This window comes from Aphelocoma coerulescens, chromosome 5, assembly GCF_041296385.1.
Source record: "Aphelocoma coerulescens isolate FSJ_1873_10779 chromosome 5, UR_Acoe_1.0, whole genome shotgun sequence".
NCBI lineage: Eukaryota > Metazoa > Chordata > Aves > Passeriformes > Corvidae > Aphelocoma > Aphelocoma coerulescens.
The window spans coordinates 12370147-12393122 of record NC_091019.1 but is presented as its reverse complement, the minus strand read 5'-3'; the positions used below and the strand labels follow the sequence as shown (position 1 = coordinate 12393122).

The following is a 22976-nucleotide window of genomic DNA, read 5'->3' as shown; positions in this document are numbered from 1 at the left end:
TTCTCGTGTGAGATTTGACCTAAATATGTGCACACCTTCTGTATGACAATAGGTGTCTCCTCCAGATAACACCCTGGGGAGAGGGGGTTGGGTTTAACAGCTGCAGTAATTTCATTTCTGGTTGTTAAAGCCTGCAGAAAATAGAGATATTTCCTTTCTTTGGGAAAACCTGGGATTCGGTCTTTGCAGGGTCTTACAGGACATGCATTTCTTTGCTTTGGCAGGTACTTCTTCCCCCCCTTTTCCTTTCTCTTGAGGTGACTTCTCTCAGCAGCATAACTGCTGCAGAGGAATTCTCTGATGAGAGAAGCTGTTGGGGTCCTGCACTGCACGCTGAGGTGTGTGAATGAACAGGGTGGTTCATTTCTGTTGTTTATCCAGCCCTGGTGTCAGGCACAGAGGTGACACTGACTCACAGGCTACTGAAACCCTGAAGCATTCCATACTGAAGCTCTGGCTTGCATGACTTGGGTTTTAGTCACTGATAGGGCTTTCTCTCACTGATTCATCTAATCCTTGACCTCCACAGCACCACGGTCCTGGACAGCGGGGACGCAGCCTTTCCCCAGCTGGCGGCGTCCCCACACAGCATGGACAGCGTGCTCCAGGCTGGAGAAGGTAATTCCTGTGCTCTGGGAATTATTGGCTGTCGTGCCTTGGGAGCAGCTCATCCTGCCTGCCCAGATTTGCTGCACTTCTGCACTGAGATGTGTTAATATGCTAAGGAAAATAAGGTTTAGTTTTGGGACTGAGCCGCAGCTGCTGAGGGTTGCTGTTGTTAAATATGCATTTCCAAAAGCAGGCAATTATCCACTCTGGATAAGCAGTGCTGTGGCCTTTCCTGCCCTCTCAGTGTGGTCTTTTCTCTGCTGTGGAGTATATTGGGCTCCTCCCTGACAACCTCCCAAGTGCTGTGCAAATGTGAATCACACTACAGCAACAGCTCCTGACTGTTCAGCGCTCACTTTTCCCTCCACTTTTCAATTCCTGCAGTTACCTGCCAGGAGCTTTATTTGCAGTCATCAGGAACCTTGGGCTTTTCCCATATTGAATGGAATATGCACTGGCAAGTTCTTCACACAAAGCAGAGAACAAACATGTTTGGAAAAGAGCCTGTTTGGGCACAGAGAAAAGCAGGTCTGATAAGGCCATTCTGTACCAGCTCTGGACAAGAGGTAGCACCAGATGCTTGGTTTTGAAAGAGGACAGCAGCCAGCTTCTGAAGGAGTTGGGATCTGTTCTGTCCCTACTGGCACTGAGAGACATCTGAGACCCAGCACAGCTCAGGGCAAGCCAGAGCTTTTCATACATTTGAAGGCACTCACCAGTTGGTGGAAGGGTAAATAAATCCAGTTCAGAAGGTCCTGCAGCTGCTCAAAGCCTCAACACAGATGCTCTGTGGAGAAGCTTTGCAAACTTTTATCTGACCTTAAGACAATCTACTCATTTCAGGTGGCCCCAAAAGGACCCATCCTACTGTGCCTGGAATTCCAGGTGGAACAAGAGCTGGGGCAGGTAAAATAGGGAGGATGATTGCTGAAGAAATCATGGAGATTCACAGGTGAGAGAAAATGGTGTGAATTTAAGTTATTTTATTATTGTTCTTTAAGAGGAGTTAGACTTCCTTAATTTCCTCTTAAAGAACAACTTATTCAAGATGAATAAGGAGTGATCCAGCTGTATTTCACAGACAGCTACAGATTCCTGTTTGGCATCCCTGAGGCAGTCAACCCCCACAATGAAAGCATGAAGTTACAGCCGTCCAGCTTTCTCTTGCAAAAGGCTGATACTGGAAGTCTTTTGCAGGGTGATGATGATGATGATGATGACCTGTTTACCAGAAACAGGAGTTAAAAAGAGCAGCTAACTAGAAACAAATCCATTCCAGACTGTTCTTTTCCCAGTGACTTGAGGCTGTGAGTGGCACAACCTTCAAATGCCAAAGCTATTGACTGTGTGCCAAAACAGCAATGTTTGTTTTCGTGCAGTCCATTCACTCCGATGCTTTTGCAGTTGTTAGATGTGCATGATGAGCTTGTGCACTTCCCCTGCAGCTCTTGGAGCAAGGACACCATGCTGGGGACTTCCCATGGTACTCAGGATGTGGGCCTGGGTCAAACACAGGGTCTCTAAGGGACTGTGGGGATCCACAGCTGCTTCTTGTATTCTCACCTGTGTGAGCAGCTGCTTTCAGTGGGTACCACTTAATTTCTGTTGGCTAAAAATCCCTGTTCTTCATGGATTTCCTTTTGGGAACTGTGTTCCCTTTCCTATAAAAGTGGTCTCACCCAGCAGATGTTTAGTGGTAGCAATTTAACCAGACTGAGCTGCAGTCCAGGAGCACATTCAGTCTGTTTCCACAGTTCTGTTCTGCTGCAGGCAGGAGACTCCTTCCCATCCTCGCTTCAGGCAACAGCAGACCTATCCCTGAGACTTTGTTCCTTGCTGTAGGAAGAGGAAAAAGGGGAAAGAGGAAAAGAAAAAACCCGAGGCTGAGCCAATACTTTGAAGCTTAACCATCCCTTTCAGTAGCTGTAAAACACTTAATTAGCCAAGTGAGTGTAGTAGTGCAGTTACCACCCATGCTTGCATTTCAGTTCCGACCCTGGGTTAGTTCCAGTCCTTTTTCAGCAGCTGTTACTATTTTCCAAAGCTGCCTTCTGTTCAGCTTTCCCAGGGGAACTCTGCCAAGGAGAAGATTCCCATTTCCATTGCTTTTCTCTGTAACTACCCCTCCTCCCTTTGGGCTAGAGATTTGTTGGTTCTACAGTCAATACATTATTCATTATTAAAGATGTTTGATCAAGCTGTGGAAAATGGAAATGAACAATGTGGCTTTAAGCAGTTAAAAACAATCCAGTGTCCAGAGTACTTCTGTAGGAGTAGCTCACTGAAGGAGTCTGGGTTATGTGACTGAGGCAGCTGGAATTCTTAGCTGATGGACATTGAAGTAAAATACACAAAAATGAGGCTTTCCTTAGCAGGCAGGACCTTTTCCTCTGACTCAGTGAAGGCTGTCCAGGAGTAAAAACAGGGAGGAGGTAAAGCATGCAGACCAAGCAGGCTGGATTTACACACACTGCTGCTCCTGCTGGTTTGAGGAACACTGGAAAAGGGAGGAAATTACAAAAATGAAGCTCATGCTTTCAGCACCTTGTGGCATCTGATACTGAAGTCAGCATTTGAAACTCCGAGTCTCTGAGTTGCTTGTAAATCCATGCCCGGTTTTATCCATGTGTTAGGATAAGAGGATCATCACCTTCCAGCTGTGGCTCAAGTCCCCTGAACATCACCAGCACCCCCCCGCCCGACACATCCTCGCCGGGAGGGAAGAAGGTAAGAATAGCTTCCCCCACAGTCCAGGGCCAGCCATGGCAAGGGGTGTGGGATTTGCTTGTGGGAGCAACTCCTGGCTGCTGGGCTGGAAAGGCCTGACCCAGCCAAAGTGCTGCAGTGGTCACAACCCCTGTACAGCACTGCCTGAAGGGCAGGGAGCAGCAGTTCCCAAACACCAGCAGCATTTGAAATCCACCTGCCCTTTAGGTTGTATTTTTCCAGCAGAGCTGCAAGGAGCAGCTCTCTCTCCACCCTCCAAAAACTCTCTAACACCCCGTGCTGGTGAACGCTGGAAGTGCTGGCACGGGAGCGCTGGCTGTGCCTGAGTGGATCCCACCAGTTGTGCGGCAGGGCTGCTGTAGCACATACCAGGACAATTCGGAGCTTTCCTGGCACTGAGAGGGTGTTTCTAAGCCAACTCTGTGCACCTGCCCCGCTCTAAGATGGCTTGAGAAGCACTCAGGTGCCATTACCAGCACTGAGCCACCTGCACACTTGTCCTGGCTGCTTCCAGCAATCTCTAAATGCTTATGGAAGTTTTATCCGAAGCAAGACGAACACTTATCCAGATCCTTATGCACTGCTTCAGACTTACTTAACCTTTTTACTCAGAAATTATGATGACTACACATAAGAACTGCTTGTACTGGAGCAGACAGTAAATATTTCTGTCTATTTCCAGCTCTCTTTGTTCTTGAAATAAAACTTCAAGTTGGAACAGTTACAATTCTAGTAATAAGTTATTCTTGCTGCTTCTGCCCTGCAGTATTCAACATGTACACACAGAATAGGGGCTGCTGGCATGGCATAAAGGAAAAAACAGGTGGAGGATTGGGTGTTTTCAGCACCCCCTTGATATTTCTCTTTGTTTAGAAGAGTGTTTGTTATAGACCACAGGGTTTTTTTAGGAAGTCCATCTACCCTATATAAAAAATCCCAGTATAGGACAGTTTAAGACTCCATGCACCATTTCATGCTGCTTTATAGCTTCTGTTTTGTCTTTCAAGATCTTGAATGGTGGCACTCCAGACATTTCTTCAGCTGGGCTGCTGTCTGGGCAAATCCAGGATAATTCTGGGTACCCATATTCCGACAACTCCTCTATCCTGGGTAAGTGAAGTCCCACACGAACATCCTCAATGCTGCTGAACACACGTGGACACTGTAACAAGGTGGTTTTAGCTGTAACTTGCAGGCTCCAGCTGGGGCACAAAGCCCACAGCCAGCCACCCACTCTGTGTGCCCCAAGAGGCACCTGCAGCCTGTTTTGTAAACTTACCTTGTACTACTGGCAAGTTTCTTAGGTAGAGCTTGGAAGCCTCTTGGCTCTTGCTGAGTCAGTGTGGGTTAGCTCAGCTCCCTGCCTGCTGCCTCCCAGCTGTTGATGTGGGGCTGGGTTTGAAGTCTGGCTCTCAGCTTGTCCCTGAGGTGGGGTGGTCATTGCTGCGGTCCCCCAGTGCCCCTCCTCTGACACCCAGCTGCCAGGGGCGGCCCTGGCACTGCAGCCTGGGCCTGGAACCCCTCGCTCTTCCCCAAATGAGCCATCCCACGGGGAGGCAGGGAGGGGAGCAGCCGGCTCACGCTGTGCTCCCTTGCAGGGGAGAACTCCCACATCGGCATCGACATGATCGACACGGAGCAGGGCTCGAGCAGCCCCAGCAATGACGAGGCGGCCATGGCGGTCATCATGAGCCTGCTGGAGGCCGACGCGGGGCTCGGCGGCCCCGTGGACTTCAGCGACCTGCCCTGGCCCTTGTAAATGCAGCACCCAGCACCCACTATCAAAGTGCATTTACTGGTGGAGCTCTGCAGCCTGTGAAACCTGTGAGACTGAGAGGCTTTTATGTAGGAATTCCATAAAAGCTCTGTCAGAATGCAACTCATCCTACCATGTGTAACTTCAGACAAAGTGGAATAACCTGCTACAGTGTTCTGTGTTGATTTGGTTAGCTGTGTATAGCTTGCAACACTTGTATATTTTGGATTCTGTTGTTTGAAATTTTTTTTAAATCACTGTGCAACTCACTGGCATCAGTGGTAGCTTTTATATGCAAATGACCATTTCAGATGTATGGTGTGTTTTTACACTGCAAAACAGTCCCCATGTGGATATTTCTTATACTAATTGTACCATAAAGCTGTTTATTCTTTCTTGTAAGAATCCTTTACTATAAATATTGTTAAAGTGTAATGTATTAGACAGTTAAATATTTTTAAAATAAATGTTTCCCTTGTTCTACGATGGAGCATTTACTTTGATAAATAAATTTGATAAAACCCTGCTGAAGGTGCATGCTGGAAGCACTTGGTATTTATCATTTCTTTAGCCTTGGGGGGAAAAGGGAGGAAAACCAGTGCCTTACCTACACTTACACCACTTTGTCATGACAATAAATTCCCAGGAAAGCTATTATTACTTAACCCTGGATCTAGGTGTATCCTGAGAAAAGCACAAGAGGTGGGTGGGTTGAAATAGGCTGATTATCTTTAAGAAATACTTGTTTTTCACTTAATGTTAACCATCCTTCCCCTGAGAAAAGAAAAGCAACTACTTGCAAAATTCGTAATTCACAGATAATTCAAGCCCATTAAAATAATGGAAACTTTATTTGCATGAAAAACTTGTTTACAATCATTAATAAATGAAGAATGATCCATTTGCATTTTCCTATTCCATGACACTTATGAAAAATGTATTAAATAAATATTTGTGAACAGCTTAAGGTAAGGCAAAATTTAAGATAAAGCCCCTATCCGTTGTTCACAATTTTTGAACATGGCTCACGCTGCAAACAAGTGAAAAAATTCACTAAAGAACTTGAACAAGATGTTACATGGGTCATTGAATCACGTCCTCAATCCAAAAACCCAAGAGTAAGTAGTTTTGTGCTCAACCATATACAATAACTTTAAAAGGGTCAATCTATTCAGAGCAAAACTATGTACAGTTAATACCTTTGATAGAAGCACTTTGTTAGTATTGTGCAATACATTTATAAAAAATGGCTTCAAATTCCATTTCTCAACCATTTGTAAAGTGCTACTATCAATTCCCACTCTGCTTCCTAACCCCGTGTCACAACAGCGTTCCCAGCCCGCCCTGGCACGCAGGGGCCGCAGAGGGGGGCCAGGCCAGCTCACAAGTCGCCCACGTCACAAACCTACTGGTAAACACAGACACGTACGGCACTGAGCCCAGTGCTGGATCTGTACTCCTCCCAGAGCAGCCAGGCAGCCCTGGGGCCATGCCGAGGGCCCCACTGCCGTATCCTAAACACCGGTACACAATGGAAAACACCAGCATTGCAGTGTGGTATGAGCTGAGTACAGTCACTGTAGGGAGCATGCTTGTGGGGGGCATCGGGATCAGAGCGGGGGGTTCTGGCCCTCGGCCTCCAGCTCGCTGTTACTGGGGGCAGGGTGCATGGGCAGGATGTCCAGCTCGTCCACCTGCGGCGTGGGGTGCATCACCACCAGCTGGTCCTGCGGGATGTCTGCTGCTGCCGCCGCCAAGTTGGTGATGGATTTACTCTTCACACACTGGAAGTCAACGTGCCGGCTCTTCCCTTCCTCCTTCTCCCACGACATACGGATGAACGGCCTCTGCACGTAGTTGTAAATCACCTCCGGCCGCCCACCCGGCCGCTTCTTCACCTTCTCCTTGTACGTGGGGTAACCTGGCAAAGGCAGGGAGCACAGCACCATCAGCACTGCTGGGACACAGCACAGCACAGCAGCGCTGCTGGGACACACAGCACAGCAGCAGCACTGCTGCTGGGACACACAGCACCATCAGCACTGCTGGGACACACAGCACAGCAGCAGCACTGCTGGGACACACAGCACAGCAGCAGCACTGCTGGGACACACAGCACAGCACAGCAGCACTGCTGGGACACACAGCACAGCACAGCAGCGCTGCTGGGACACACAGCACAGCAGCAGCACTGCTGGGACACACAGCACAGCAGCAGCACTGCTGGGACACACAGCACAGCACAGCAGCACTGCTGGGACACACAGCACAGCAGCAGCAGCACTGCTGGGACACACAGCACAGCACCAGCAGCGCTGCTGGGACACACAGCACAGCACAGCAGCGCTGCTGGGACACACAGCACAGCAGCAGCAGCACTGCTGGGACACACAGCACAGCACAGCAGTGCTGCTGGGACACACAGCACAGCAGCAGCACTGCTGGGACACACAGCACAGCACAGCAGCACTGCTGGGACACACAGCACAGCACAGCAGCGCTGCTGGGACACACAGCACAGCACAGCAGCGCTGCTGGGACACACAGCACAGCAGCAGCACTGCTGGGACACACAGCACAGCACCATCAGCACTGCTGGGACACACAGCACAGCACCAGCAGCGCTGCTGGGACACACAGCACAGCAGCAGCACTGCTGGGACACACAGCACAGCACCAGCAGCGCTGCTGGGACACACAGCACAGCAGCAGCACTGCTGGGACACACAGCACAGCACCATCAGCGCTGCTGGGACACACAGCACAGCACAGCAGCGCTGCTGGGACACACAGCACAGCAGCAGCACTGCTGGGACACACAGCACAGCAGCAGCACTGCTGGGACACACAGCACAGCACAGCAGCACTGCTGGGACACACAGCACAGCAGCAGCAGCACTGCTGGGACACACAGCACAGCACCAGCAGCGCTGCTGGGACACACAGCACAGCACAGCAGCGCTGCTGGGACACACAGCACAGCAGCAGCAGCACTGCTGGGACACACAGCACAGCACAGCAGTGCTGCTGGGACACACAGCACAGCAGCAGCACTGCTGGGACACACAGCACAGCACAGCAGCACTGCTGGGACACACAGCACAGCACAGCAGCGCTGCTGGGACACACAGCACAGCACAGCAGCGCTGCTGGGACACACAGCACAGCAGCAGCACTGCTGGGACACACAGCACAGCACCATCAGCACTGCTGGGACACACAGCACAGCACCAGCAGCGCTGCTGGGACACACAGCACAGCAGCAGCACTGCTGGGACACACAGCACAGCACCAGCAGCGCTGCTGGGACACACAGCACAGCAGCAGCACTGCTGGGACACACAGCACAGCACCATCAGCGCTGCTGGGACACACAGCACAGCAGCGCTGCTGGGACACACAGCACAGCACAGCAGCACTGCTGGGACACACAGCACAGCACCAGCAGCACTGCTGGGACACACAGCACAGCACCAGCAGCGCTGCCAGTTCAGATGGTTATGATGGTTATCCTGTGTTTGAGCCAACTCCTCCCTGTGCCCCAACAACAATGTGCATTTCGCACATTATACAGGGCACCAGCACTGCAGTTTGATGCCACGGTTGTTCCTTGCCCAAACCAAGAAACGCCAGCAGAAATAATCCAGTATAAGCCAGCATTACAGGCAGGGCCAGTTCTTGTTTAGCTAAAAGGCTCCCAACCTTATTCAACTGAAATTAGTTATTTTAGAGCTCACCAGTTAAAAGCATTTGCTTTTTCTTGGCAAATTACAAACGTAACTATGACAACTTGGTGAGTGAATGATAGAAATCCTGCTAATTATAAAGGCTGGATTCTAAAATATAATCAGAAGAAAAATGCAATGCAAAGAAACCCAGTTCTTAGACTCACAATAAAAATCAGACTACTCAGTGAGATTTTAGAGACCAGCCTCCTAACTGGAGGATAACAAGATGCTTATTTCACAGATCAGGATTTCTTTGCACTTTACTGATCCACTGGAGAGTTTTGTATTTCCCGAAAGAAAATGTTTGCCTGCCACTTAACATGACATTTTTCATTTCACACCCTGAAAAGGACACCAACCCAAGAACACAATGTCCAAAGCTATACAAATGTTACTTTAAACAAAGCACAGAGAAGATTTTGTGTGGAAACTAAAGAGCAAAAGGTATGAGGTGCAAGTCATGAAGTCAGCAGAAACCACCTAAGTTGTCTGCACAGAGCCCAGCAGCCAGACACAGCTTGGACACCAGTCTGGAGCCTGTTGCTTGCTGGGTACCATTCCCCCTCTGTTGCCCATTCTGTCACCCAGCCTCAGTAGGCAAGACAACACCAACCCCTTTCTTTTCCAGCTACAGAGAAAACCATAAAGCAGAGAAGTGCAGCAGACCCTGAAGCCCTGAGAGCACAAGCAATGCTTCCCTTACCTTCGATGCCCAGGCGGATCTTCTTGAGCCCCCTTTCCTTCAGAACCGATTTGGCCACGTCTCTATTTTCAATGTATTTGAAGAATCTATACAACTTCGTGCTGTAAATAACTAAAAATACATTTTAATGAGAAAAAACACCCCATATATTCAAATAGTAACCTTCTAGCCTTAAAACACATAAGTTTATCTTTTCCACTGTTTTGCTTTACTCCAGTACTTCTATTTCAGAAGAGGGGGAGACTCAAGCACTTGAGAAAACAGCTGGAGACACTGGGGAATGGGTTGGTTGCATGTCTTGCAGGGAAGGACAGTCCATTTACAGGTGCTTAAACTCCTCATACTCACAACTGTACTACTCCAAAAATAACAACACTTGTTTCCTTCCCAAAAAAACCTTCTAGTTGTTCTCCCACAGTAAGCATGACTCTTACCCATTTTTTTCCTCAAGCTCTTTCTGAAGTATTTTCTTCCCCCTCACTAGCTGACAATACCTTAATAATAAAAATTAGCTTTTCCTTTTAATTAGATTTGAACATAACAAGCAACATATGCTTCTGTGAAACAAAGTATTAAGCAGAACTACCCAAACGAAGAGGTTTTTATTATGTGAGGCAGCAGGGATATTGTAAAGACTTTACTAATGGTGCTTCTGTACAACAACTTTAAATCAGCACTTTCACTGCTACCTCTACCATGGTGTGGCTTGCTGGGAACAATGAGGATAAACTTACTTTGTGAATATTCCTCTCCCATTTGTGGGGGATACTCTTCATCCCAGTCAACAACATCATCATCTGTCAGCACAACGATGTGGCACTCCCTCTCCCCACTTTGGGCACTGGCTACCATTAGCGGGAGGATCATTTCTTCCAGGTAAAACTCAAATTGCTTGCGAGCACCATCATTTGACAATTCATGCATGAGAGCACCTAGAAGAAAATTTTAAGCATAGGCACATTTGAGAGCTTGGTAAAGAGATGAAGGCTGCAATAAGAAACAGAAGATCTGTTTATCTTGTAGTATTACTGCAGACAGGTATAAAGACACTTAGTCTATGAGCTTATGTAAGTTCAGACCTTATTTGAATATTTACCAGAAGCTGAAACTAACAGGCCCATCTTGCAGATATTAACATGGTGTTGGGCAGACAGAGGAGTGACTTTGAGACCCCCTTTATGTTTTACTACTGGTAAACACTTGGTAATTGTGCAAGACTGCTCTCGGTTTTCCTAAAAGAAACATTATTTAAGCCAGTTGCTGGAAGAGCAGAGCACACAGCCCATGTTTCATAAGCAGTAGCTTAAAACCAAAGCTTCTCAAAGCCCTCACGGCAGGAGCTGCTAAATCCCTCTAAGGACGGAGAGCTCTGGGCGTGTGGCAGGGTGGGTGGCCCTGCTGGGGAAGGCACAGGTGTCCTGCACAGCATTCCCAGGGCTGCCCCTGCACTGCACACAGAGGGAGAGCACAGGGACCAGAGGCACAGGCAAGACTTGGGCTGTGCTCAGGGATGAAGGAGCTGGAGAGAACGGCACATGCTGGGAACCCTGGAGCACCCCACTCCACCAGCAAAGCTGTGCTACCTCCACCAGGGAGACAGCCTCATCCCCCTAAGCAAGAAAAAAAATGTACCACTGAATGTTACTGTATCTGTACTGCTCATGCAATCATAGAGTGAAGTACTCCCCAGGGTGACCACAGCAGAGAATCAGATACTGAAATATCAGACATTATTTTTCAAAGAACATAAATCCATTGCTTTTAGGGCTTTATTACATGAGAGACAAAAAGGGATGGATTTCATTCATGTAGTGCCAGCCATCTTCTTTATCTCTATTAAGGATATGATTTACAATTAACACATACACTTAAATCAATTTGTATAATTCAAATTATTTTAATAAACTCTGTACTTACTCAGATCTCTGCATTTTATAGTACTATACTCAAAGGAGATACAGAGATAGTCACATGCTTCTCTCAATTCAGGAATAGATATCCCATCAGGACAGCGTATCACCCCGGTCTTGTAGTAATCCTGCAGGAATGCACCAAGAAAAAAACACAATGCACAACCCTCGCCAACAGAAACATTTCAGCATTTTATTTATGATACTTTCTCCACAAAGAAAGCCCCCAAAATGTAAGACAGCAACAAATGTTAAACTTTGTGATCTTCCTGTCCTCAAATTTATCATTTTCAGAGCTGCATTCAGAGCAGTGAGTTCTGGTTAAAACTGTTACTTAAGTGACAACTATTAATACTGATAATTTTGCTGTCTTTTATCTATACTTCACTGAGCTCTTCCCATTCCAAGTCTACTGACAAAGCACTACAGCAGCTCTACTTCCTTGTGTGGATATGAAATACATAAGGGGCCATTTCCATCTCAGACTGAAGTTTGCTTTACTCCTGTTAGCTGCAGGAAATTAACTTCCAGCACTCTGTGTCACCTAATTTCAGCTCTAGAAGGGCAGAATATACCTGAATTTGGTGAACTAAATGCATAGGAAAAGGTAAACTAATGTCTGTCAGGAAGTAATCTTTGGTTTCCTTCATGTGTGCTTTCTCTCTCCCCGACTGTTACATGCTCATGTCTAGGAAAAGGGGGTTCCCTGTCAAGCATTTTCCCCCCCCCCTCTACTAAACAAAAGAGCAGTATCTATGCCATCCACAAAATCTAGATATGCAAGTTAGGTTAAACCAGGAAGTTCTACTTCTTAATAGTGCTTGTCCTAATAGTGATTGCCCCTAAAAACTCACCAGAATAGCACGAAACACAGTGGAACCAATTCCTTCAGCAACTTCATACTCTCCTTTTTCATTGGGACGAGTAAAGTTGTGTTCTCTGCCTGATCCAAACATCCTGCTCAAGAATCAAAGTAATTTGGGTTAGAATTCCTTACTATGGTTTTCTTGTTTGTAAATAAAAAAAATAAAATGCAAAAAAATTGTACAGAAACTGCAGGGAAAAAGCAGTGCCTTCTGTTCAGTTGGGTTTAGGTTTTTCACTTAATGATCTGACATGTCTTTTCTGACCACTCTTTGGGACAAGAAATAATACTCAGGAAAAGGCAGTCTAACAGGATAGAGGCTTAAGGCAAATAATACATTCTTACTATAGTTACTTTTACCTCCCAAGCTGTTCCTGCTTAGTGTCCTGCAGACTGACATTGAGGGAAAGTGGGTTTATAAATAACCTACGTGTTAGAGTGGTATTTCTGTATCCTTATTAACCTACTTTTCAATTAGCAGAAGATAAAATAAGCTTGTTCCTTGAACCCATCCCAAAGGGAGAAAAACTCCCATCACACACACACAAAAAATCCAGTGCATTAGGCAGCACCACATACTCCAAGGCTGGAGTATGGAGGGCATGGAAAAGGAAACTATTTCATTGCTTTATTTCAGCTGATACACTTCCAGTCTGTCTGGATATTTACATGTGTGCATGTATCATATAATATACAAGCACTTTTAATCAATTATTTAATTCTATTGAGTCTTCCATTTATTTCTTTTGACAGTTTAGACAGAGAAGCAATTTTTGCCTTCTCTGTGACTCACCCAACTTTTCTCAAAACAGGGATCCAAGGTACTATTTATCCCACACTGTGGTGACTTAAACAGAGCAGAAATTGTTTAAATACATTTATTACCTCTACCATGGCAAAGAGATTTATATATATGTATTTTAAGTATGATTATATCCTTGTGTGCTGAGAAACAACCATATTTTAATGAAAAAGCCAAGTCCAAAGTGACACAGACAAACCTTCATTTCTTTTCTTTCCTGATGCAAGATTTGAAGTGGTGCCCTCTGCATTTGGACAAGGCAAAACCAACCAGAATTTGAGCAGGTCAAGTATTGAATCTTTTCCCACCAAGCAAACACGTTAAATATGTCGCTCATTACAGTTGCTACAGAAAACATTACACACATATTTTGGACTTGCAGTCAAGTGTTGGATCATTTTGAGCATTCAGTGTCTCTGCTGAGTGGCTCTGTTACACTGATTATTTGATATTTCAGAAGATAAATGGGCTGAGCTTGAAGGTTGTCTGGATAGGCCCACTAAGCAAAATAAATTCCTTCAAGGTTTTCCTCCTTGCTGTTTTGAAAGAGACTGTCTACACTCACTATGTCACTTTGTTTTATGAAGCAAGAGGAAGAATGAGGCAGACTGAACACAAAGACAATGCCCAGGAAGACAGAAAGAAATGGGAACATCATGAAATGTTAATTTATTAGCTGTCATCTCTAGATAATAGACATCTCTTGGCCTCCCTGCCAAAACCAGAGGAGAACTTGCATGTGATTTTTACTTAAAGACATTTGCAAACTGTTAATATTAAACTAGCAAGATCGGCTGCAGCAATACAAGTCCAACAGCTATTTAAACAGTGTAAATACCCACAAAGTATTTATGCCTCTCTGTAACAGTTGGGGACTAAGGAAAAAAAACAAACCCAAAAAAGATACAAACCTGCCCAACATTGTATTAGGTTGTGCAGTGAAGATGGAAGGATCTACAACAAATCTGGTGTTGTCCACAATGAGCGTCACTCGTTCAGAAGTTCTGACATTCCGAGCTCCCTCTTTGCCATTTTCATACACAAACACCATTTCCCCACCAGCCTTGCAGCTGCCATCTGAGCTTGACTGGCTGCTGTTCCTGCTGCTGGTGCCCATGCTGACAACAGAACCATTTGGGGATGTCTTCTGGGGCCGGGGGCTGCTGGGCCGAGATGAACTGTGATCCTTCTCTCGATCTTTAGTGGCCACGAGGCGGAAGGAGAAAAAACAGGAAATTAGAGATTTACACGAGTCCTATGCAGTTGGTGTCTTTCCAGGCACAAAACACATCAATTTGAGAAGTTAAGTAGAAATTATTTTGGTTAAACCTATTCTGGTTAAAGAAACCTTCAAAAATAACTGCCCATTTATGAGATTCTGAAGTTTGTGTCACATAGACATCAAAGCCACCTCACCTTCCCCAAAAGTCTTTACAAAGAAAATTTACTATTCTAGTACTGAAAAAGGAACTCTACACAATACAGAAGCTCTTGCATCACAGTTGGTGCTATAGCTCAAAGAAATAAACCATGTTTTGTCATTTACACAAAATCCCTTTTTCCTCTATTTCCAAATATCTAGACCCTACCCAGTAAAGGGAAGTGTTTACTCCATTATCTTAGCAAAATCAGATTGTTCTTGTGCTTTGAACTAAATAAGAGCATCATGTAGGAATACACACTGCAGACTGAAGAAGAAGTTACAGCCTATCAAAGAAGGGTATCCCCAGCCCAGGGCACACGTAAGAAATGGTATGTTGTGTCATCAACAAATAACACTTTTTATTGTATTCCTTTAACAAAATAGTACTCAAGTTTAGAGAATTTTAATCCTGAAATGGCAGAGATCTGCACACACCGGAATGATACTGTCTTGTTGGCGAAGTGACATTCCTGATGCAGGGAGTGAGCTGAGATTCTGCTCTTTCATGGGATGAGTCACGAGATCGGTCACTTGATCTGCGCCTGTCCCTGGATCTCTCGTGTCCACCACTTGCACCATGGAGGCTCATTTTGGTGTAGTCTATTCCTTTAGCAACACGGGATGAGGTGCTGAAAACAGAAATAAGTGAAATGCTCAGCATTTCAAAATCTCAGGGACATTACACATCTAAATTTTCAAGGCATTCACACACTGTGGACATGTTTCCAAGATTAGGATTATCCAGCTCAATTTTCTTTGTTGTAGTCATGTTTATTTTTACAAACAGGAACAATTACTTGGAACATTAAGTAGACAGCAGGAACTACCTGTTTGCTGCTGTGTGATCTACAGAGACAGCACCTGATCAGCTGAGCCTGCATGTGAACCTGCATTCACACAAATCTCTTCCAGAATGGGTGAGTCAAACAAATGAGCATTTTATTTTGATTCTTACTGTTAAATTAGATTTTCTAATCAAACAATGAAATTAGAAGTTGGGCATCATTTTTTTCCAATGAAACCTATTTTGGTGAGCCCTTCTCAGACCACAGGCTGACTTCACACTTTTCCAGCAACTTGCCCTTTGCAAAGGTAGTCAGCCATAAACTAGGGGATCAAGACACACCAGTCAAGAGTTTATTTCTGCACATTCTGTTTTAAATTTTCACTTGTTCTTAAAAAGAACAATAATAAACCACCACAATCCAGGCAGCAAACATGAACTATACTATCAAAGCCACAGCCCACCAGACTGTCAGTAACAAGTAGCATATTTGCTCCAAACCAGCAAACTTTAATATAATAGTTTAAGATGTTTCAGACTGTGATTAAGTTACATTACTCAATTAAAGATATCAATTACATTTTGAAATTATTAACCCAACCAACAAAACTAGTCAGTTTTGAGATCCACCACTCTCAGAAACTATCTAAAATTTAAATACCAACTTGCAACAGCTATTGCTGAATTTACCAAAAATCCTTATATCTTCTATTTATACTCTTTAAAAGAGAAAAATTTATGTCTGGACAGCACAGACATGTCTGTGTCCTTGCACCCCACCAGAATTCCTAAAGCAGTTCTTTTGCTATTTAACTTTCAAGTGTGGGCATGACAACACTCCTTATTTATGGGTTTAATTGAAGAAATTCCCAAAGCCTCAGGTAGTGGATAACCCAGACACACATCTGCACAGCTACAAGGTCTGACAGACAAAGCAGAGTCAGAATTTCCCAGAGGAACCTCAGTGCCCCACTTGCTTGCAGCCTGCAAATCCCATAACTCCTACCAAGAGACCTGAAATAATGACTGCAGGAATGCTGTAGCAGAACACAGAGAGCTAAGAATGATGACCTAGCTAAGACAAGCACAACAAATACAAAAGCATTCACTGGACAAGCAGATTGAGCAGCGTCCTCTTTTTAGGTTGCTTAGAAGTAACAACACCAACAAAAAAATAAGGCTGTTCCATTAGCATGAGATGTTGCAGTTTCAGGTTTCAGTGACTGATAAGAAGAGGAGCTTAGAGAACAAAAAGGCTGTGATAAATGAGCGTTTAGGACAATGCAAGGAATCAGAAATGTACCTTTCCCTAAGGCACACAAGCGTCTCCCCACCCTGCCCGAATGAGGGCAGGATCTCCTGTCGACAAAGCACAAGTTTGGTGCAGAGGGAATCTACTGCAATCCTGTTTCCTGCCAAGCTTAAAATATGCTGCAGTAAGAAATGCATCTTTGGGATGTGGAGTCATCCAAAGGTCTATTGAATAAGTGAAAAGAACTGCAAGCCTTGCTTCTGGTTGAAAACGCTCAGATTTACAGTCCAAGAATAATGATCCAAGCACTTCCATTAAAAGGAAATTTCCTGAGGACTTCCAGGGCAATTCTGAAGGTATTAATATTTATAACATTTCAGCGTGGCTAACATATCTCCTTACTTGTTTTACCTCTCTATTAGAGAAAGGTAAATTCTTTATTTTTAAAGTGAAATGTGCAAAAGTTTGCAAGAGTGACATCTGAAAACCTCCTTTTCAAAAACATCAACAATTTAGGAAAACGTTTGCACCTTTCCTTTGAGACAGACATATACATACATAATTTAACCATTTTAATAGATATAAAATATGCCCATAAATTATCAGAAATATGGAAGAAATATGGATTACAGTCTCAAACTCAAGACCAAAGTCTAACTCCAGTTTAAATGTGACAATATCCATTGCGACTACAGCTAAACTTCAAAAAAAAGGTCAATTTTTTTTTTAAAGAACCTCTGTATCTCATCTGGGCTTTTATATCTGCATGCTATGGTATCATCAAGAATGCCACAAAACGGGGTGTGTATGTGTGTACACCTACACAGCAGTCTGGTGACAAAACATCTCTGCAAATCCCAATAAAGCCTCATGTGATCAGGCCTCTGTTGAAGCACAGCTTTGATCCTAGACCTGATAACATTTCCAACCATGCTGTGAGAAAACAGAGTTTTGCAGGTGTCACATTTTATAGTATCAAAATGCATGACTCACTGTTTCTCAGTAACTAAAGAGCTCTATTTGCTTTAAATAAGGGAAACATGCTAGAAAATGAAACTGAGACACTGTAATGGGATGCAGGCTTATCACACTTTTTGGCAGAGCAAACATGAATTCCCCTTTAACAGAGAAGGCAATTAAAACGTGATTCTTAATCCAGAAAACCATCTAAAGCCACATTACCCTCCAAGCAGTGATTCAGAGTTCCCAGTGAAGCAGGGCAAGCCCTAGTTAATAATCCCTTCCTAGGAGCTGATAAAAACAGGTGCTACGGGAAGCAACACTGACTCAGCTGGCACCACACTTCCTCCTGAGCCATGCCCAAAGGAAAGACCATGTCAGGCACGGCTGGACCTCCCAGAGTGGGAACTGAGGCTACTTCTGCTTTTGGTGCCAGCAGCCAGCAAGCCTGGAGGAGAGGGGCAGTGTTCAGGGATTATCTATCCTGCTCCTGCTGCCAGCTACGGCCATCCCTGCGGAGCCTGGGCCATCAATTCAGCTCAGCACACCACACCAGAGAGGCAGAGGCTGCCAGCTGGAGGAGGACACGATTCTTGAATAGTAAATCAAATAGTTCTGAAACAGACAGATTAGTAAATAATTTCAAAGGGCTGTTCAAATTGCAGCTGGCCCCAGCACTCCTTTGCTTGCTTCTATGTTGTACTTTCCTCCTCTAATGCACAGATTAATGCTAACTGTGAGACTGACACATCATCTATTAGCCACAAAATGCAAGCCAAAATTGCAAGATTCTCGAGAATTCAAGCAGTTTGGCTTGAGAAAGCACTTGGCTGAATCATGAATCTTTGTTCATCTTAGTAACAGCCATCTAAAATGTCAATCTTAAATCTCATCACTGTTGAGTCATCACAGTTCACAAAAAATATTTCTTTGATCTGTTGGATATATAGCCAACAAACTTGAAGTTCCATGTGTTCAACAGCATGAGCACTCAGATCAATGCTACCCCTTAATACCACTTAGCTCTGCAATGAACAAGAAAACTAATATGAGTTTAAATCTGAACAAAGGGAACAAACAGAGGCAGAGCTTAGCACATCAAAATAGATAGGCACTGGCTTTACCCTGTGATACCTGACTGGGAAAGTTGTGTCACTCATCTTCTCTACCATTACTCTGAAAAAGGAGATACATCTGTGGCCAGTACATATGAAAGAAGACCTGTGACTTCTATTTTCCTGTAAACAGGCTTCAGGAGAAGTTGCAAGTGTTCAAAGAAAAAGGAAGACATCAGAACTACCAAGTAATTTTGATTTCTTTCATAGAAGGATGTGTTGGTCACATCCCCTTTTTCCTGCTAACAAAGCCAGTGGGGCCAGGAGGTTGTTTCTGCAGGGAATGCACAAACCCTTCACTGCACACCAGCAATGTGAAGGACTAAGTACAAGCCTGGCCCCAGCAATGAAGGCAAGACAAACTGGCATTCACTGGGGAGTTCCACAGCTGTGTTGTTATAGCTTCCTACCAATCTACACCAGTGGATATGGGACTGACCAAAGCAGAGCTGCCCCATTTGAAGAACAGGCAAACAGGAACTCTTCTGGTGCACAGAAGCACCACGCAGACCAGACACCACCAGGACTTCTCAACAGCAGTGAGATGCTGAGAGTTCCAAGTGCCAGGAAGCCATGGCTGCCACACTGCATTTACCTGTAATCTCAGCCCACAGCACCCAGTGGAGCCGGCACAGAGCCTTAGTTCAAGCCTCCAAGAAAGAGATCTGAAGCTACAATGACCATCTCACCCTGAAAAGAAGTGTTTGCAAAGTCAGCTTTCAACTGATTCCCCAGCTGATGACCACCAGCTGCGCTCTGGGCTGTGGAAGCCATAAGACAGCACCAACCCATAAGCAGAATTTTCTCCTGCGTGCCTACTGACACCTTGCCTTTCATTTAAAAGCATAAGAAAGGAAAGAACAAAGAAAACACCATTTTAAACCCTCATTCCTTCACTCACTAAAGCTGGAAAAAAGCCCCATATATGTAAGAACACCCAGTACCCAAAAGTTTATAAAAGGGAAGAAAATCTTGCTTTATCAAATATTTTCCTACAGGGAAAAAAAGAAACAAACAAACAAAAAAACCCAAATAAACAAACCCAAACTAAAACAACCAAACAACTTCATGAATATCCATGTATTTTGGCAATATTCACAAATTCAATACACATTTTTCCCTGGCTCCAAAGGAACATTGGAACATGTGCACTACACCCATTCAAGAACTTTAAGTCAATGACATAAATTATGTTCCCCCTCAGACAGGGATCAAGGAAGCTCTGCCTTTGTAAGGGAATAAAGCATTTTCTTTAAAAGCAGCTGCCTCATGAAGAAAACCAAATAAGCTCAAGGTTTTATTTAAGCAAATCTATTTAATATATGTGAAGGAGAAAAAAGAAGTACCATCAAAATGGCAACTTGTCATACTGGTAATGCTTCCTATTTTTGTAGTAAAGGAAGAGCTGTTTTTAAAAAATGTAAATGCTCTTCAATTTAATGATGCTTTGGAATAATCTGTAGAAGGAGAGCTTCAGTTTGTCTTTATACATAACAACAGATTGCTTTGAATAGATTACTAATTATTAAAAGAAGTCATTAGACCGAATTAATTCTACTGCCAAAACAATTAGCATGTATTCCAACATAAAAACTCCAGTGCATCCTACTTAATGCTGCCAATAAACATACTTGTTTCATAAAACCAGCTCTTGTCTACACAGAATTATGGTGCTTAACCAATATGCTTATTACTCTCAAACCCAACCTGAGACCTTAGATAAATAAAAAGGACATAGCAGTGGAATATTAACCACGATTTTTACCCCTTTTTTCCCCTATGTTCTAAACCTTATATTAACTCTCCTTAAAATATAAACTTAGATCCATCCTTTGCTAGGATGATTGCCATAATCAACACTTGTAGAATCAGGCTATAGAGCTTTATCTACACACTAAGTTACAGCTGCCTTGCTCCGAGGCTTTAGAAAAAATCCCTTCTGCTCATCCTGCCAGGACTTACACAACGACAGCGCTTATTCCCCTCTTCCTCCCCCTCAAGCTTGTTCTTTGTCAGCAGACATTTCAATTGACCTGTGCACACAAAGGACAGTACTTTTCCTTTTCCTCATTCTTCTCCTGAATACTGCCCACACATTATTCCTGTTACCAAATACGCACCTTCCTCTTGTGTCTATCAGGGAGGAAACACAGAAGCATGGGAACAATTTCGGAATCAGAGCACAAAGGAGTTCTGTTCCTTCCAATAAGGCAGCTTTGAAAGCCAGATCAGCATCCTTTGGCATTACTTGTTAAGTTCAGCATATTAGATCTTTCCATCATTTCTTCAATAGTTCGCTGCACCATCAGCGAGCCTTACTTTTTCCTCCATCATCTTCCCCTCCAGGACAAGCGACTGTAGCTCTCCAGTCCATTAAGCGCTGAGAGCGGCGAGCCCCTCTGGATAGGAAGAGGATTCGGTTTCTCGCCGTGCCTGACTCAGCCATGCGTGGTGCACCGCTGACGTGTGACCCCGCAGCTCCGCGGGCCGGCCCCGCCGGCCGCAGCCATTGGGCCCCGCGGCTGACGGGCAGGGGAGGGCAGGGCCGGGCGGCGGAGCTATTTCGGTCCCGCCGGCCGCCGGGCTCCGGCACACGCGCACCGCCGACAAAAGGCGACCGCAACTTTCCCTGGCACAGCTCTCGCGTGTGCAATCATCAGCCCAGACAGGCAGAGCCACGAGAGTTTCAGGGGACGGGGCATTTGTTCCTGTAAAGTCTGCCTGGATTAATATTTCAAATAAATTCACCTTTCACTGACTTCATAAGCAGGTACAGCAAGAGACTTCTGAGAACGAGACAGCACAACCTCCATTTTTTAATCTACAAGCATCCCTTTTCCAGCAAGTCTAAGCTAGGAAAAATGTACTATTCTTTGTGACAACTTAAACATCATTAGTATTTAATTATACTAATCAGTACATTTACCGATCACAAATCACTGTGCACTTGCACAGCAATAGGTCATCAAATGCTTGACAAGTCGAGCCCACCAAGCACAAAAATCAACAAAGCAAATTAATACACAAGTCGGTAAAATTTTCCAAAGATTTTTTGGCAGGAGGATAACCAGGCACTATGAGACAGCTTTATCTAAATGATTCTTTTTAGAATGTCTGCAGGCTGTTTTAAGGAGTCACAATACACTGGAGGAATAGTTTAAAAAAAAAAGTCCTACAATAAATAACAATCAAGATGTCGTAGGGTGGAAATTAAAACATGATGCAAGCTGAAGAAATGAGGAGGATTGTTCAGCAAATGACTGCTGTAATAAAGAGGGAAGTCAAGAGGAAAAACAAGAGACTCGTGATCAGAAAGGCAGGAGAACATCGGCATTCCAGGCTGAAGAGTCAGCTCTTTACACATGGAAGGAAGATTTCTGCTCATACAATTTCAGTTACCCAAACCAGAGAAACTTCTCCTGGTTTTAGGGTCTTGTGATGGTTCACACAAGCACCCTCCCCATGCCCCAGGCAAAGAATAACCATCAGCCTTGTAAGCCTTTTCTTCCCTTCAAAATAAGCCAAGGAAGACATGGCTATAATAAGCTGCATGAGAAGCATGCTGGAAAAACCTCTCTCAGGCATTTTTTGCCTCTAATAGAACAGTCCCCCAGCAGCAAGGAACAGTGCACTGGTTCCCTATATGGGGTCTCTTCTCCACAGCAGAATTAGGATGTGTTTTCTTCTTTACTCCTAGGTCAGGTAGAAAGAACGTGCCATGGATAGATTATCTCCCAACTCCCACAAAACTCCCACAAAACCACCCCTCAGGACAGGACATGCACCCATCAAAATCTTACAGAGACACAGTCCAGAGGCCACGCTTAACTTGGGGCTCCATGTAAGGAAGCCCTCAGAAAGAATTCTCACTGCTGAATTTGGGGACTGCTACAGGATCTTCCTTCAGCTTGAAGCAGAAACTCTGTCAACACTTTCCACCCTCCAAATCCTTTAATATTCAACATAATTCTGGTCTCCAGTGGGTTCTCTCAACCATGAGTAATGTACTTCTTAGTAATTCAGTTCCATTTCAGGAAAAGATCTCACGAGTGTTCAGTTGCCAAAGGGATTTCTTAAAGCAGCAAGGACTTAACCTTTAGGAGGGAACACATTCACACTTTATGACTTCTGCCAAGCTACCCAAACAAAAGACCTTCATAAAAGAATGCTGGTTGCCCTTATTTATATACCAATTTCTGCTCCATTTTCAACATGGATGTTAAGTAAAAATCAAACTTCAAGAAACTCAGAAGCATATTATCCTCCTTGGAACTGGAAAGTACCTCCATTTATTAAAAATCAGCATCAGAAGTTCAAATTCGAAATAACTAGGTCCAAACAC

At 44.5% G+C, this 22976-nt stretch overlaps 2 protein-coding genes across 13 annotated transcripts in view; one reads left to right on the top strand and one right to left on the bottom strand.

The window, feature by feature from the left end:
- BMAL1 (basic helix-loop-helix ARNT like 1) overlaps positions 1-5637 on the top strand; it is a 48380-nt gene extending 42743 nt beyond the window's left edge. For all 6 annotated transcript variants that reach the window (XM_069016588.1, XM_069016587.1, XM_069016591.1 and 3 more), the window contains 5 exons: positions 530-618; positions 1453-1561; positions 3243-3336; positions 4344-4446; positions 4935-5637. In XM_069016588.1, the coding sequence (XP_068872689.1) occupies positions 530-618; positions 1453-1561; positions 3243-3336; positions 4344-4446; positions 4935-5095 (556 nt within the window). In that variant the 3' untranslated portion in view covers positions 5096-5637. The remainder of the gene's footprint in view (positions 1-529; positions 619-1452; positions 1562-3242; positions 3337-4343; positions 4447-4934) is intronic.
- Positions 5638-5924: 287 nt separating this feature from the next.
- BTBD10 (BTB domain containing 10) overlaps positions 5925-22976 on the bottom strand; it is a 28852-nt gene continuing 11800 nt past the window's right edge. For 5 of the 7 annotated variants that reach the window (XM_069016582.1, XM_069016580.1, XM_069016584.1 and 2 more), the window contains 7 exons: positions 14959-15152; positions 14012-14297; positions 12288-12390; positions 11441-11561; positions 10258-10455; positions 9524-9634; positions 5925-7013 (listed from right to left, as the gene is read on the bottom strand). In XM_069016582.1, the coding sequence (XP_068872683.1) occupies positions 6703-7013; positions 9524-9634; positions 10258-10455; positions 11441-11561; positions 12288-12390; positions 14012-14297; positions 14959-15112 (1284 nt within the window). In that variant the 5' untranslated portion in view covers positions 15113-15152 and the 3' untranslated portion in view covers positions 5925-6702. The other 2 variants (XM_069016585.1, XM_069016578.1) reach the window with 2 other exon arrangements.